This window comes from Pan paniscus, chromosome 18 (assembly GCF_029289425.2).
Source record: "Pan paniscus chromosome 18, NHGRI_mPanPan1-v2.0_pri, whole genome shotgun sequence".
NCBI classification, from domain to species: Eukaryota; Metazoa; Chordata; class Mammalia; order Primates; family Hominidae; genus Pan; species Pan paniscus.
In genome coordinates, this window is record NC_073267.2 from 23,881,979 (window position 1) to 23,899,011 (window position 17,033).

Below are 17,033 nucleotides of genomic sequence, written 5' to 3' on the forward strand. Positions count from 1 at the left end.
TTATGGCTCCCCAAAACTTCATCCCAGGGAAATGATGATAATGTGAATAAGAGGCTTTCCTCCAGTGGGATACCTAGATGATAAGTAGAAGCCTATATCCTGTTTTTACTCGATTGAGACTTTATCCATACCCCTTGGAAGTTGTTTAATTTAGCTACACCCAGGCTCTTTACCTGCATGTTGAAAACAGTTTGGAATGGACCCAAAGAAAGTTGTTACTAAGTCCTTTCTTTTTTCTCTCCCAGCCAGTCCTCTGGAATGAGGTGTTCAGTTGGCCTAGGGTTATTCATTTCTCGTTTCCTTCAGCAAATATTTTTTTGAGGGTCTGCTATGTGCCAGGCACTCTGCTGGGATTTGGAATACAGAGTTGAACAAAAGAGCGATAGGACCTATATTCCCTGAGCTTTTATTGACCAGTGGACTGTGACTTTTGATGTAATTTTATTTTTGAGAGAGGGTCTTGCTCTGTCACCCAGGCTGGAGTGCAATGGGGTGATCTCGGTTCACTGCAACCTCCGCCTCACGGGCTCCAGTGATTCTCCTGCCTCAGCCTCCCGAGTAGCTGGGACTACAGGTGCACACCACCTTGGCTGGCTAGTTTATGTAATTTTTTGTGTGTCTGTGGAGACAGGGTTTCACCATGTTGCCCAGGCTGGTCTCAAACTCCTGAACTCATGTGATCTACCCGCCTTCCAAAGTACTGGGATTACAGGCATGAGCCACCATAATAATTTAATTATGATTTAAATAATTTTTAATTTTAAAAATTTAAAAATTATTTTAAAATTTAAAAATTCCTTTGCTTATGTATACTCAGTGGACACCAAAATGTTTATATATTCACAGAGAGATCGATGTCTTATTGTGATGAGTCTCGACTGTCAAATCTTCTTCGGAGGATCACCCGGGAAAACGACCGAGACCGAAGATTGGCTACTGTAAAGCAGTTGAAAGAATTTATTCAGCAACCAGAAAATAAGCTGGTAAGTATAGTATGTTTGGAAATATGAGGATTTTTGTGTTTCCATAATAAACTAGGTAATGCTACCTTGAGTAGTTTAAGAATGGGGAAGGTCTGTATTATGATGATCAAGAACTTAATGCTCTCTAATATGTAATTTCTTTTTCTTCTTAAAGACAAGATCTTGCTCTGTCGCCCAGGCTGGAGTGCAGTGGCACAATCATAGCTCACTGCAGTCTCAAACTCCTGGATTCAAGCTATCCTCCCGCTGTGGCCTCCTGAGTAGCTGGGACTTCAGGCATGTGCCACTACACCTGGCTGAGGTGGAAGAATCACTTGAGCCCAGGAATTCAGGGTTGCAGTGAGATATGATCACACCTCTGCATTTCAACCTGGGCGACAGAGGGAGTCCTTGTCTCTTAAAACAACAACAGAAATGTAACAAAGTATAGGAAGGGTTAAATTTTTTTTCTTCAGTTTCTTTACACCAATTAAGAACTTGATATGGGCCAGGTGTGGTGGCTCATGCATGTAATCCCAGCATTTTGGGAGGCCAAGGTGGGCGGATCACCTGAGTTCAGGAGTTCGATACCAGCCTGCCCAACATAGTGAAGCCCCATCTCTATTAAAAATACAAAATTAGCTGGGCGTGGTGGCACATGACCGTAATTCCAGCTACATGGGAGGCTGTGGCAGGAGAATCGCTTGAACCCAGGAGACGGAGGTTGCAGTGAGCTGAGATCAACGCCATTGCACTCCAGCCTGGGCGAAAAGAGTGAAACTCCATCTTAAAAAAAAAAAAGAACTTGACAATGAGCAGGAGAAAATTAATGAAAATGGTCTAGTGAGGCAGATGACACTTGGATCAAAGCAAGTTTCTCCTCCTTCCAAATTTTATTATGAGTAGTTTCAAATATATAGCAAGTTGAAAGAATTTGACATTGAATCTGTTAAACCCGTCATCTAATTTTTGTCGTTAACATTTTACCCTAAATACTGCCTTGTCACATATCTCTCCATCTATCCCTCCATCCGTCAGTCAATTTTTCAAATGGATTTCAAAGTAAATGAAACAAGCTTTTTGAGTTTATTTTTTTGTTGATGATCACAGCTCTATGTTTCCAGTGGGTGAATTTCTTTCATAGGCTGAAAGGAAACATGACATTCCTGATACATGCTCATTGGGGAGTGGGAATAATAAAGAAAGTAAAGTACTGTTGAATTGTAATTTGGAGGGGAAGACAAGTAAAAAAGGACACAATGCTATTCTTAAAAGTATAGGAATTTGAAGTTTTTCTAAATGTGTTTTCTTTTAAAGGTACTAGTTAAACAATTGGATAATATCTTGGCTGCTGTACATGACGTGCTTAATGAAAGGTAAGTAACTAATAATGGTTCGGTTTAAATGACTTTAAAAAATATTTTCAGAAATTACTTAACAATACACAAGAAGACAAACCCACTGGCTTTGTTTATGAACATTTATTGACATTTCAGTGGGTCTTGTCATTTTTATCTGCATTAATTATGTGTTAATTACGGTTGAATACAAATGGAATCCACTTGAAAAGAATATTTATTTTTTGAGCCGGAGTCTTACCCTGTCGCCCAGGCTGGAGTGCAGTGGTGCGATCTCAGCTCACTGCAACCTCCACCTCCCGGGTTCAAGTGATTCTCCTGCCTCAGCCTCCCGAGTAGCTGGGACTACAGGCGTGCACCACAACTGCCAGCTAATTTTTGTATTTTTAGTAGAGACAGGGTTTCACCATGTTGGCCAGGCTGGTCTGGAACTCCTGACCTCAGGTGATCCACCCACCTTAGCCTTCCAAAGTGTTGGGATTACAGGCATGAGCCACCGTGCCTGGCTGGAATATTTTATTTTTTTAATTTGCTAGTCTCACTGGATAACTGAGTCTTGACTTATGGAATGGCATAAGCTCTTGATGCAGGCATGAAGAATAAAATTAGTTTTTGGAAACTAGAGAATTTGAAACTGCTTAGAGAATAGAGGTAAAAAGGAATTTCCTTCTTTGGGTAAGAGTGGATCCAAACCATATATCCTCTGGCTATTAGAGTCTCCAGAGGTGTGTGGTCATTTTTTGTTATGGTGATTCCCAAAGATTTGCAGTGTTGGCAAGTACCCAAAATTTATCTCAGCTGGTCATAAACCTTAGTGCCTTTTGATGGTTTTGTTTTATAGAGTTACTTATTAAAGTTCTATGTAAATCATTACTGTTATCCTTTTAAGTTTCTGTATTTAACTATTACCATTTTTTATTTTATAGTCATTACATATTGGATATTATGTAGAATGCAGTTATGTGTAGAGTGTTTTATCTAATTATTTGTTGCTGCCCTTTTCTGAGAGTTATTTAATACAGTTTGAGACGGAATTTAGCATTTTTGGGCCTTCCCTCACTGTTTGTAAATAATTGATTTTGTAAAAAGAAAGTAATGTCAGACAGATACTTGAGGGCAATGCAGGCTAGACAGAATGTAGTATTTAGAGTGGAGAAAATTTCAACCTTTTATGTAGTTTGAATAGAAATTTAAAAAACCACTTAAGACATTCTTTTGTAAGATGTATTACTCGTGTCATCATAGAAAACTTAAGCCTTTTGTGTGTGTTTTTTGTTTGCATTAAAATAAACACAGTAGCAAATTGCTTCAGGAGTTGAGACAGGAGGGAGCTTGCTGTCTCGGCCTTCTTTGTGCTTCTCTGAGCTATGAGGCTGAGAAGATCTTCAAGTGGATTTTTAGCAAATTTAGCTCATCTGCAAAAGATGAAGTTAAACTCCTCTACTTATGTGCCACCTACAAAGCACTAGAGACTGTAGGAGAAAAGAAAGCCTTTTCATCTGTAATGCAGGTAAGAATGAAGGGGGAAAAATGCATGATGTACTTGGGAAGAAAATTGTCCCTTTAACACACGTCCTTGGAGGGGAGCTTGAAGAAGGGAAACATAGAATAGGGGTTATCTACTGATAGGAAATATGTTTTAAAAATTCCTCTTTCTCAGTTTGAGTAAAGGATACACTGTTCAAGGATCAGTGCTACATACATATATGCATATATGTGGAGAGAGAGGGAGAGATTTCTTCTAAAAAATTGGCTTACACGCCGGGTGTGGTGGCTCACGCCTGTAATCCCAGCACTTTGGGAGGCTGAGGCAGGCGGATCATGAGGTCAGGAGATCGAGACCATCCTGGTTAACATAGTGAAACCCCATCTCTACTAAAAATACAAAAAAAATTAGCCGGGCGTGGTGGTGGGCACCTGTAGTCGCAGCTGTTTGGGAGACTGAGGCAGGAGAATGCCGTGAACCTGGGAGGCGGAGCTTGCAGTGAGTCGAGATCGCACCACTGCACTCCAGCCTGGGGGACAGAGCGAGACTCTGTCTAAAAAAAAAAAAGATACACGTTGAAGTTAGATTTGAAATAAGTTAGTTTTAAGATTTTTTTTCCTCAGCCAAGCGCGGTGGCTCATGCCTGTAATCCCAGTACTTTGGGAGGCCGAGGCGGGCACATCATGAGGTCAAGAGATCGAAACCATCCTGGCCAACATGGTGAAACCCCGTCTCTACTAACAATACAAAAATTAGCCGGGCGTGGTGGCACGCGCCTGTAGTCCCAGCTACTCAGGAGGCTGAGGCAGGAGAATCGCTTGAACCCGGGAGGCTGAGGTTGCAGTGAGCTGAGATCGCACCATTGCCTGGGAGACAGAGCCAGACTCTGTCTCAAAAAAAAAAAAAAAGATTTTTTTCCTCTTTGGTTTTTAGAAATGTTGTTTTTGAGATTGCTTAGGACCAGAATGATTTGCAAAGTTGAAAATAGGAACTCCACTAGTAATGCCGGATAGAAGAGTGCTTCACATTTGTAGAGGGAGACAAGAACTAACTATCACAACTTCTTTCTGAGCCTTTTGGTTTGCTAACGTGCCCCAAATTCTTATTCCAAATGGTATAAGATAATTATGTGTAAATGAATAGCAGCTCTACTTAGTTTTATTTCATATTTGTGTATCTGAATATATTAAAATATCATTCTTTTTTTTTTTTTTTTTTGATGCAGAGTCTTGCTCTGTTGTCCAGCCTGGAGTGCAGTGGCATAATCTCGGCTCACTGCAACCTCTGCCTCCCAGGTTCAAGTGATTCTCCTGCCTCAGCCTCCCGAGTAGCTGGTATTGCAGGAGTGTGCCATTAGCCTGGCTAATTTTTGTATTTTTAGTAGAGATGGGGTTTCATTGTGTTGGCCATGCTGGTCTTGAACTCCTGACCTGAAGTGATCCTCCTGCCTCGGCCTCCCGTACTGTGATTAGTGTCATGAGCCACCACACCTGGCCTAAAAGGTCATTGATTTAGTTTTGAGTAAGATTTTAAGTGATTAAATTATCGTATTGTTGTGTTTGGAATATCTGATATTAGGGTTTTTTTTTTTTTTTTTTTTACAGTTTTTGATATGCTTTATTTTGGGTATGTAGTTTAAAAAATATAAAGGAAATATAAGGAATGTTCTTTTTTTTTTTTTTTAATAAAAAATATATTTTTAACTGGGCATGGTGGCTCACTCCTGTAACCCCAGCACTGTGGGAGGCTGAGGCTGGTGAATTGCCTGAGTCCAGGAGTTTGAGACCAGCCTGGGCAACATGGCGAAACCCTGTTTCTATCAAACAAAAAAAAAAAAAAAAAAAGGAAAAAAATAAGTCGGGCATGGTGGCATGCACCTGTAATCCCAGCTACTTGGAGGCTGAGGCAGGAGGATCGCTTGTGCCTGGGAGGTTGAAGCTACAGTGAGCTATGGTCAAGCTACTGCACTCCATTATAGGCAACCCTGTCTCAAAAAAGCAAAACAAAATGAAACATTTTCCCCCTTGATTATAGAGGTTTGAGAAAAATTTGAGGGAAGATTCAGAAAATTACCTGTAACTGAACAGAATGCCACCAGCTTGGGCTTATTCTGCATGCATAATTATGAATATTTTCCCAGCTCTTGTGAAAATTCTCACATTCATAGAAAGATAGATGCACCAGTAAAATAAATACCTGTAAATACGATAATAATTTCATAATATATGCTTCACCTAGATTTACTAGTTACTAATATTTTGCCACAGTTTTATTTTCTCACAGACTTTTGTTGAGCATCTGAAAACCATACACATGATGACAGTTCACCCCATAATGTTTTAGTATGCATCTCCCCAAGAATAAGGTTTTTCTTCTGTATAACAAGAATATTGTAATCATACCTAAGAAAATGAATTTTATTACATATGTGTTCTATATTCAAATTTCTGTAATTACCCCAAGATGTCTTTTAAATGATTTTTAGCATTGATAGTCTGTGCCTGTGTAGATTATAACATTGGCTATTGCAAAATAATGGTTTTCTTTTTTTCTTTTTTTTTTTTTTGAGACATAATCTTGCTCTATTGTCCAAGCTGGAGGGCAGTGGCACGATCTCGGCTCACTGCAACCTCCGCCTCCCAGGTTCAAGCAGTTCTCTTGCTTCAGCCTCCTGAGTAGCTGGGATTACAGGCATGTGCCACTGTGCTCTGCTAATTTTTATATTTTTAGTAGAGACGGAGTTTCATCATGCTGGCCAGGCTGGTCTTGAACTCCTGACCTCAGGTGATCCACCTGCCTCGTCCTCCCAAAGTCCTGGGGTTACAGGTGTGAGCCACTGCACCCAGCCTAAAATGATGGTTTTCTGATTCTAGCATTTCTTTTATAAGATTGCTATGTAAAGCACAGCTTTTCCTTTTTTAGGGAAAAATGTTTTTTAACAGCTGCAAAATAAATATTCTTTCAATGGAATGACAAATAGTTATTTATTATTTTATTTTTGCCATATATTTATTTTAAAACTTTATGTATAATGGTAACCTGAGCCTGCATGTTATTCATGTGTGGTGCCATACTGATCTTCCTTAATTTTCATATAAAGCAAGTACTAATATACTAAAGCATAAATTATATAAAATTTGCTTTATATTTTGGATTGCAAAGTAATTGTTGTACTTTATAGAAAAGTTTCCCAAATCCATTTTACTTTTTTGTGTTTGAAATTTAATCACAGGTAGAATCTTAAAGAGAGCATTTAGGGATATTGTAAACAGATGTTATTAAGGACTAATGTTAACTGATGTCAAAGGACTAATATTAACAAACATTGAAGAAGAGAAAACAGTATTTGTTTTTAGCTTAACAGCTTAGTGGAGCGAAATATTTTCAATTTATTTATTTTATTTATTTATTAATTTTTTTTTTTTTTTTGAGATGGAGTCTGGCTGTATTTCCCAGGCTGGAGTGCAGCGGTGCAATCTCAGCTCACTGCAACCTCTGCCTCCTGGGTTCAAGCGATTCTTGTGTCTCAGCCTCCCAAGCAGTTGAAATTTACAAGTCAATTCTTTTTTTTTTTAACTAAAACTACAGAATCTATTTTTCTTGGTCTCATACTCAGTTTTTTATGTAGTCACTTAGTAAATAATGAACCTAATTTGCTTGTTTTCTCCCTATTTTGTTGAATGTTCACGGTTTGTAACTTTTATTTTTAAGCTTGTAATAACCAGCCTGCAGTCAATTCTTGAAAATGTGGATACACCAGAATTGCTTTGCAGATGTGTTAAGTGCATTCTTTTGGTGGCTCGATGTTACCCTCATATTTTCAGCACTAATTTTAGGGTGAGTTCCTCATTCCGCTGTTCAGATCAGGGGGTGAGGGGGATGGTTGTGTGTGTGAGGAACTGAGGAATCAGATGGAAAACAATGCCTTTGCTCCTTTGAATATAATCAGTGATATTTGAGGTTCCAGGGTTAAATGCCGCATTTTTCTTTCTGACGTTCGTACCTTAAAATATTTGAAGAAAATAAACTATTTCATTGTTGTCAGAAATGTAGTTCTTTTATTTTCCTGCCCCTCTCCCCTTTCTAAGTTTCTAGAATGTCAAGTAGGTAGAACATAGATGCTCCTTTTAGGATCTTTTGCTGTGAAATGGTCCACAGGTGAATGGCAGTAATATCTTAAAATGATTGGCCCCCTCTCTCTTTGTTTCCATCAAGGATACAATTGGTATATTAGTTGGATGGCATAGAGATCATACTCAGAAACCTTCGCTCACGCAGCAGGTATCTGGTAAGTCTTGCAGCCTATACCAGTTATTTAAATACTGTCGGGGAGGAGCAGTGGTCCCCCAGTGACCATCTATCAATGCCATTTCTTGAATAATGCAAGAAAACTAATTCAGAGAAATGTTTTATTGTAAATAAACATGACTTGTTAGCTAAATATATATTTTCAGAGGAAATTGCTAGTAGGTGGGTAGAGTAAGTACAGACAGGACTTCCCCAAGTTATTTGTAGTTTGTACTGGTAGGAAAGTATATGGTAAGAATATATTGCAGTGGCAATACCCTGAAGTGGACAATGGAAGATCCAAGTTATTTGTCACATTTTATTGTTTTTCTGGTTATTTTTTTAAAAAAGGAAATATAGGGTTAATTTGGAGAATTGTCATAAATGAGAAATGGTTTTGTTTCCCATTTTTTTGGAGTTAAGTGAATGACTAGCGTGGCTCATTTGCACATTTCAGCTTGTTTCAAGTGTCATAGTTTCTCGTAACTTACTTGGTGTAATAAACTTTTGAAAATAAGATATTCAGGTGATAGTGGTCTGTTTCATTTTCACTGAGGAGATGAGTATACACCTTTAATGGTTAGATGTGGCCCTGGGATTAGCCAGGCCAATGGTAGATTGTGGCATTTTAGTCTTAAGTCATGTGTAGTGACAATATAGATATGAAATTTACTGAAAAAGCAAGGAAATAACATTTACCTGTTAATTTCTGCAGAAATTAAAGAGGTATTAATTAAAGAGGTATTGGTTAATCGTGATCAGTATGTTTAGCAGTCTTAATTTTATGATATAAGGACGTGTTTTAGGGTATGCTGCTTGAAAACCAGATACTTTTTGAAAGAAGCCTCTTATATTTTTTTAATTTGGATTTTTTGGTGTTTTTTCTCCCCCCTACCCTTTCAGAATTTCTTATGCGATTCCAAGGGTGGTTGCAGAGTTTGGAGCCATTTTGGGTAGCTGATCTTGCATTTTCTACGCCTCTTGTTGGTCAGTTTCTAGAAGACATGGAAGCATATGCTGAGGTGAGTATATAGAAAGCTGTTTCTTAAAATTTTGGTTAAGAAAAAATCTTAAATTGTGCTAGATTTATTTTAAAATGGCTCAGACCTCCTGACATTTAAGCAGAAATTACAAGCCCACTGCAATATTTTGAAAAAAAAAAAATTTTTTTTTGAGACGGAGTCTCGCTCTGTCACTCAGGCTGGAGTGCAATGGCACGATCTCAGCTAACTGCAACCTCCACCTCCTGGGTTCAAATGATTCTCCTGCCTCAGCCTCCTGAGTAGCTGGAATTACAGGTGCCCGCCACTACGCCCAGCTAATTTTTGTATTTTTAGTAGAGACGGGGTTTCACCATGTTGGCCAGGCTGGTCTCAAACTCCTGACCACTGGTGATCCAGCCGCGTCGGCCTCCCAAAGTGCTGGGATTATAGGCATGAGCCCCCGTGCCCAGTCAGTATTTTAAACATTTATTTCAGATGTGTTTAAGTTACCAGGAGAATTGCTGGAGAGACTAAAAGAAACGTTGCAAGCTTCGTATTTCGCAAAGCTTTACATACTCTCGGTAGCTGGTATTTTTCTAAAGACATATTTTGTTATTTATTTTTATTTTTTGTTCCCAGTCTTCAGAGTCTTAAAGCAAATTGATGTTGTGTTATAAAAAAACACAAAACACCAAAAGCTCCTAAAGATTTTCCTCTTACATATGTACAGGAGATCTTGAATCGTACTTTGGAGGACAAGCCTTGGCTTCAGCCAGCTTTTGTGGCTGTACGAATATAGCATAGGAGCTTTAAGAGTGCTGCTGAAGCCTCTGTTACTGGTACTTGGCTTTTCTGGCCACACTGTCATGGCTTAACTCTGTGCCATCTCTTATCTGAATCTCTTTGTGTTTCTCCCCTATTCAGATCAACCAGTCAAGGCTCCCATAAAGATTTTGGCCTCATCTTGTTTTTTTCATCTTTGCTGCTTGTAGTCAACAGGAATTCAGTACCTTTAGCTGTACTGATGTGTTTACTCTTTCCTAGAAAAGCAAGGAAATGTTTTGCTTCTGCGTTGTTTTTTCTTTGCCCCCACACCTAGAATGTCTTTTTTCACAGCCCACGTTTAAAGCTGATCTACCTCTCATAAGCCACACATTCTAGTTTGTAGAGATGCTTCCCCTTGTTATCCTTAAGATCTCATTCTCTTCTGTTATTTTGGTGCTTAATTTTAGGTAGATGTATACATTGGTTCTAGTATCCTAGTTTTTGCGAATCTTGCCCTTTTCATATATCATACTTCTTCAGTTACACATCTGTAGACCAGGTCTTGTAATCTCCCTTTGCTCTTCATGTGCATGCTCTTGGTTTGGAGGACTTACTGTTGAGCTGAGTGGCTCAAAGAATACCTAGAATGAGATTTTTAGCCAAAAACGAATTCAGGAGTGGCAGAAGCTTCCGTCTTCATTTATACCTACATATAACTAGAGCATATGTGCTAGAATTTATTTTTCCCCAACAGCTTTCTGAGTTGATTTAAGAGATTATTTCCTTAATTTGTTGTCTATTGGGTTTAATGTTGGCTTTTTGAAATAATTAGGTAAAACCCATTTTTATATTCAGAGTCATGAATATTCTCATGGGCCACAGTTCTCTTTCTAAAAGCCTAAAAATCTATTCTAAAATGAATTGATTGAAATATTTTAGAGTTTTTTTTTTTTTTTTTTTAAACAATGTACTACTTATTAAGAATGCTGTGAATTCACATGTAGGACCTCAGCCATGTGGCCTCTGGGGAATCAGTGGATGAAGACGTCCCTCCTCCATCAGTGTCATTACCAAAGCTGGCTGCGCTTCTCCGGGTATTTAGTACTGTGGTGAGGAGCATTGGGGAACGCCTCAGCCCAATTCGGGCCCTCCAATTACTGAGGCATACGTAACAGATGTAAGTGCTTTTGGGCATTTGAAGTGTCATTCAAAAATAAAATTGTTTTACATTGTAAATGCTTCTCTTTACCAGGTGAACTGTTATTAATCCTTCATTTGTTTAGCATGTATGTATGTATGTATATATTGTCTGACTGCTTTCTTAAATAACCAGAAAAGCAGGGAATCCTGTTATATCTCATCCTCCTTTCATCCAACTCCCCTACCCTCCCATGACAAAAGGCCACTCTGAATTTTTAAATCTTATTCTTTCATTTTTAAATAATATTTCTTATAATTTTACTTTTAAATTATTGGGTTTCCTTTTAGTTTTTCAACATATTACGAATAGCACACTATAGGAGAAGCCTCAGAAAGTAATCTTCTCTGAGCATAAGATGGAACTCATATGAAAACTTGTGTATCTTTATATTCTTTGATAGCCTGATATCAAAGAACCTAAACAAATTAAAAATGAGGTAGCTAGATTGCCACACTTCAGCAGCCTCAGACATTAGCTGCACTGTATATAGCACATCCAATGAGGGTTCAGTGGAAAAGACACAAGAAATGAACCCCAGGCATTGTACTCTGCTTTGAATAAGGAGAAAGAAGCATGTGTGATACAGTCATAAAAAATTTAATCTAACTGATGAAAATTTTACCGTCAGGATAAAACTCGCTTTTAGGAGCATATACTTTTGCTGAACATGTTGCTAAATAAAATAGGATATTGATTATATAGTAAGTTGTGTGCTTGAGCAGAAATGTCAGAACTGAAAGATAAATGAAACCAGCATATCGGTATTTTAAACCAATATGGTTTCAAAATGGTTTAATATCTTTGCTTCATTTTTAATGTCTAAAAGGTGGTTGTTTGAAGACTGTACAGAGTTGAAATAAAAAGCCGTTAATTCAGACATAAAATAAAAGGGACATAATTTATAGGATAGGTGTATATTGATTTATGAGGATCTTTTAGGCCTTTGAGAATGGTAGAATGGTGGGGTTTTTATTTTTTTTATTTATTTTTGGAGCTGGAACCTCACTCTGTCACCCAGGCTGGAGTGTAGTAGTGCAATCATAGCTCACTGTAGTCTTGAACTCTTGGGCCCAGGTGAACTTCCCACCTCACTCAGCCCTACAAGCGGGTGTCACCATGCCCAGCTTTTTTTTTTTTTTTTCTTTTTAAAGTGGGGTGGTGCCATCACGACTCAGTGCAGCCTCTATCTCTTGGGCTCAAGTGATCCTCCCAGCATAGCTCCTGCTAATTTTTTATTTTTGTAGAGATGGGGTCTCAGTGTTTCCCAGGCTGGTCTTGAACTTTTGACCTCAAGCAGTCTTCCCACCTCAGCCTCCCAAAGTGTTGGGATTATAGACATGAGCCACTGTGCATGCATGGCCAAGAATGCTTCCCCCTCCGCCCTCTCCCCCCCCCACCTTTTTTTTTTTTTTTTTTTTGGAGACATGGTCTCTGTTGCCCAGGCTGGAGTGCAGTGGCACGATCTTGGCTCACTGCAGCCTTGACCTCCCAGGCTTAAGTGATCCTCCCACCTCAGCCTCTCAAGTAGTTGGTGGGACTACTGTTGTGAGCCATCACGCCTAACTAATTTAAAAACAAATTTGGTAGAGATGAGGTGTTGTTATGTTGACATGGCTGGTCTCAAACTCCTGGACTCAAGAGAACCTTCCAGCTAATCCTCTCAAAGTGCTAGGATGATAGATGTCAGTCACTATGCCCAACCTCCAAGGATACTTTTAACGAAAACTATGGGTAGACTAAATAAAATCCTGTATGTATTGGTTGTTAAATATTAGAGAAATATTTTTTAACATTTGCTCTGTTTTCTCCCCTATTTTATTAGAAATTTAGTACACAATTGGCCATTATAGTGAAGTGGGGGATTTTGTTTGTGTGTGTATTGGAGATAATATGATTTTTGAAGATATTATGTGGTAAGCATGAGAGTGCTTATCTTTCAAAAGAGACCATCAGTAGATAGAAACTTTAATAAGCTTAAAGTGACTCGTATGTTCAGTTTTGAAAGATTGACTCCCAAAAGCCCAAGAGCTAGCTTGTAGTATGTGTGGGCAGGCTATTCCCATGCTGTCAATACCATTACTGTCGTGGTGTATTTCATGATAAAGATTCTGAGCTTCAGCCATTTAGTGACATTGGGAGAAACGAAGTTGGGTATGTGGGAAATAGAGGATGGCAGATTCCATTTCCTGTCATAGTAGCACTTTAGGATTTTTTAGCCAAGATCATGTTTACATATTGTAGTAAAGGCATCATTATTATTCAGCTACTGAGAACTAGAATATTAAGAGACTGCTGGCAAGGCAAGCAGTTAATTTTCAGTTGAAATTGCATTAAATAAAAAGTATTTTCTTGCTTTGTGGAAGCACGTGAATTTTTTTAAAAAGCCGCTGGTTTTCCCCATTTACAGGTTCTGTACAGAGTAATGAGATGTGTGACGGCTGCAAACCAGGTGTTTTTTTCTGAGGCTGTGTTGACAGCTGCTAATGAGTGTGTTGGTGTTTTGCTCGGCAGCTTGGATCCTAGCATGACTATACATTGTGACATGGTCATTACATATGGATTAGGAGAATTGCCAGACTTGTGGTACCGATTATATCATCTCCGTCTTGAATTTACTCACGCTGGTATGTGAATTATTCTTTTCCTTTTTAATGTGTTGGTTTATTCAGGCCCTTAAATAGATATGTAAGAAATGAAGGGCTTTGTCTGGGTATGGTGGCTCATGCTTGCAATCCCAGCGCTTTGGGAGGCCAAAGCAGAAGGATTGCTTGCATCCAGGAATTCTGGCACAGCTTGGGCAATGTAGTGAGACCCGATCTGTACAAAAAGTCAAAAATTAGCTTGGTGTAGTGGTGTGCACCTGCAGTCCTAGCTACTCGGGAGGCTGAGGGAGGAGGATCGATTAAGCCCAGGAACTTGAGGTTGAAGTGAGCTCTGATTGTGCCACTGCACTCAGCCAAGGTGACAAAAAAGGCCCTGTCTCCAAAAAAGAAAAAAAAATAAGGGCTTTGCTTTATTATATAATTTTTTTAGAGTACATTCATCAGTCTTATAATCTATGCTTTCATTTTAGTGTCTATTTACTTTTATTTTTTAATGCAATTTTTTTTTTGAGACAGGGTCTCACTCCGTTGCACAGGATGAAGTGCAGTGGCATGATTTTGGCTCACTGTAGCCTTGACCTCTTGGGTTCAGGTGATCCTCCCACCTCAGCCCCCCAGGTAGCTAGGACTACAGGCGTGCACCACCACACCTGGCTAATTTTTTATATTATTTTGTAGAGACGGAGTTTTGCCATGTTGCCCAGGCTGGTCTTGAATTCTTGGGCTCAAGCAATCCACCTGCCTTGGCCTCCCAAAGTACTGGGATTATAGGCATGAGCCACTCTGCCAGGCCTCTATTTTTAGTGGTTGATAGCTAGTCTCAGTGTAGCTTTACTCGTTTTTTCTGAGGAAACATTGCTCTACGCACCAGATTCTTTCTTTTTTTCTTTTCTTTCTTTTTTTTTTTGGTCACAGGATCTTGCTGTATTCCCCTGGCTGGAGTGCAGCGGTACAATCAGAGCTCACTGCAGCCTCAAACTCCTGGGCTCAGGTGATCCTCCCACTCAGCCTCCCGACTATCTGGGACTACAGATGCATGCCACCATGCCTGGCTAACCTTTATATTTTTTGGAGAGAAGGGGTCTCGCTACATTGTCTAGGCTCGCCTTAAATTCTTGGTCTCAAGTAATCCTCCTGCCTTGCCCTCCCAAAGTGCTGGGATTACAGGTGTGAGCAATCATGCCTGGCCTCCTTTAATTTTTTTTTTTTTTTTTTTTTTTTTTTGAGACGGAGTCTCGCTCTTTTGCCCAGGCTGGAGTGCAGTGGCACAATTGTATTTGTAGTAGAGACGGGGTTTCACCATGTTAGCCAGGATGGTCTCGATCTCCTGACCTTGTGATCTGCCTGCCTTGGCCTCCCAAAGTGCTGGGATTACAGGCATTAGCCACCGCACCCGGCCGGCCTCCTTTAATTTCTTAACCATAAATATCCTCCCCCCACTTTTATTATGGACATTCTGAAGCACATAAAAATAGGGAGCATAGTATAATAAATTTGTACATATTTAACACTCAGCTTCTATAATTAGAAAGAAATGGCCCATCTGGTTTCATCTAGGCCTCTTTGCTATCTTTTCATCTCCAACTGGATTATTTTAAAGCAAATTCTAGATGACATTCTGCTGAGCATTTCTGCCGGAATTACACCTCTCTTTGCTAATGTGAAAAAATGCCCATGATAACTGTAAAATACGTGCGTCCTATTTAGGTGTCTAAACACTTTAATGTCACAGTATTAAGGCCTTAAAATATAGCTTAGATATATTTTTCTAAATTAAAAGACTTTATTTTTTAGATATACAGAAAATTGAGCAGAAAACAATGAGTTCCCATATACCTTCTTCATCCCAACAGTTTCCCCCTCATTAACATATTGTGTTAGTGTGGTACATTTATTACAAAGGAGTGAATATTGATATATTATTATTAACTAATTTTATAGTTTACTTTGTGTTATGTATTCTATGGACTTTAACATGTGTAATGACATGTTTCCCCTATTACCAGTATCATACAGGATAGTTTCACTTCCCTAAAAATCTTTTATGTTCTACCCACTCCTTCCTCCTTCCCTCTCCCCACTCCTCCCTCCCCCCATCTTAAGCCCATGGCAACCCCTGATCTTTTTACTGTCTCCATCGTTTTGCCTTTTCCAGAATGCCATGTAGTTGGAGTCATATAGTATGTAGCCTTTTCAATTGGCTTCTTTCAGTTACCAGTGTGCCTTTAAGGTTTCTCCATGTCTTTTTGTAATTTGAGAAGCTCATTTTTAAAAAATTTTATTCTTTTAGATTGTTGAACAGATAAATACGAAACTGCCATCATCATTTGTAGAAAAACTGTTTATACCATCATCTAAACTACTATTCTTGTGTTATCATAAAGAAAAAGAGGTAAGTAATACACTGATAATGAATTTTGACAACTTGAGTCACTGAAGAGTTGGACCTAATGTTGCTTACCAGGCTATGTAAGTGAAATTGAGTGAAATGTGAAATGTTTGATTTAGAATATAGTGATTGTATTTGTTCTTTTAAATTTATATTTCTTGATAATCATACTGAATACTTTCATGAATGGTGTGCCAGATACTCTTTTCAAACTATGCATCTTTTGCTGTTATTAAATTTATTAAATTTTCATAAGGGTAAAACAAGTTGACACATTTATAAAGTTATAAATTAAGAAGTACTGTATATTTGGTAAACAAAAATGACTGGCTTTTCAACCACCCCCTAGTCAAATCCACCACAGACTTTCCTGGTAGATTTAAGAAACCCAGTCTTAAACTGCTGTTTGCATACGTCTTTTGATGTTGATTATTTAAAAAAAAAAAAAAAAAAACGGCCATTTTGGAAATTTCCTATTGACAGTTTTCATTTATAGTACTCTTTATTTGTGATAAAACTTAATAGATTTGAAATAGCATACTGATCTGTGTCAGTTTTCTGATTGGCTTTTAAAAAATTAAAATATTAAGTGCTACGGACAGTGAATTGATCGATCTTAAATTTATTTGTATCATCAGCACTAATACAGATAGTGATTTATTTTCCATATAATTTTAGAAGATTTATTTTCCATTTATCACTTCCTTGAATTTTTTGTTTTTCAGGTTGTTGCTGTAGCCCGTGCTGTTTATCAAGCAATGCTCAGCTTGAAGAATATTCCTGTTTTGGAGACTGCCTATAAGTTAATATTGGGAGAAATGACTTGTGCCCTAAACAACCTCCTGCACAGTCTGCAACTTCGTGAGGCCTGTTCTGAAATAAAACATGAGGCTTTTAAGAATCATGTGTTCAATGTAGACAATGCAAAATTTGTAGTTAAATTTGACCTCAGTGCCCTGACTACAATTGGAAATGCCAAAAACTCACTAATAGGGGTGA

At 38.5% G+C, this 17,033-nt stretch overlaps 2 protein-coding genes across 6 annotated transcripts in view; both read left to right on the forward strand.

Moving 5' to 3' along the window:
• LOC129394244 (serine/threonine-protein kinase SMG1-like) overlaps positions 1-16,034 on the forward strand; it is a 37,879-nt gene extending 21,845 nt beyond the window's left edge. Inside the window, exons 3-11 of one of the 5 annotated variants that reach the window (XM_063598571.1) lie at positions 847-983; positions 2,280-2,338; positions 3,617-3,830; positions 7,518-7,643; positions 8,022-8,094; positions 8,997-9,115; positions 10,846-11,018; positions 13,450-14,812; positions 15,023-16,034. In XM_063598571.1, the coding sequence (XP_063454641.1) occupies positions 847-983; positions 2,280-2,338; positions 3,617-3,830; positions 7,518-7,643; positions 8,022-8,094; positions 8,997-9,115; positions 10,846-11,013 (896 nt within the window). In that variant the 3' untranslated portion in view covers positions 11,014-11,018; positions 13,450-14,812; positions 15,023-16,034. Of the gene's footprint in view, positions 1-846; positions 984-2,279; positions 2,339-3,616; positions 3,831-7,517; positions 7,644-8,021; positions 8,095-8,996; positions 9,116-10,845; positions 11,019-13,449 lie in introns of all 5 variants that reach the window. The other 4 variants (XM_055100017.2, XM_055100018.2, XM_055100020.2 and 1 more) reach the window with 4 other exon arrangements.
• Positions 16,035-17,001: 967 nt separating this feature from the next.
• Positions 17,002-17,033, forward strand: part of LOC129393041 (nuclear pore complex-interacting protein family member B9-like) — a 50,282-nt gene continuing 50,250 nt past the window's right edge. The window contains exon 1 of the mRNA XM_055100003.2: positions 17,002-17,029. The gene's annotated coding sequence lies outside the window, so the exon portion shown is untranslated. The remainder of the gene's footprint in view (positions 17,030-17,033) is intronic.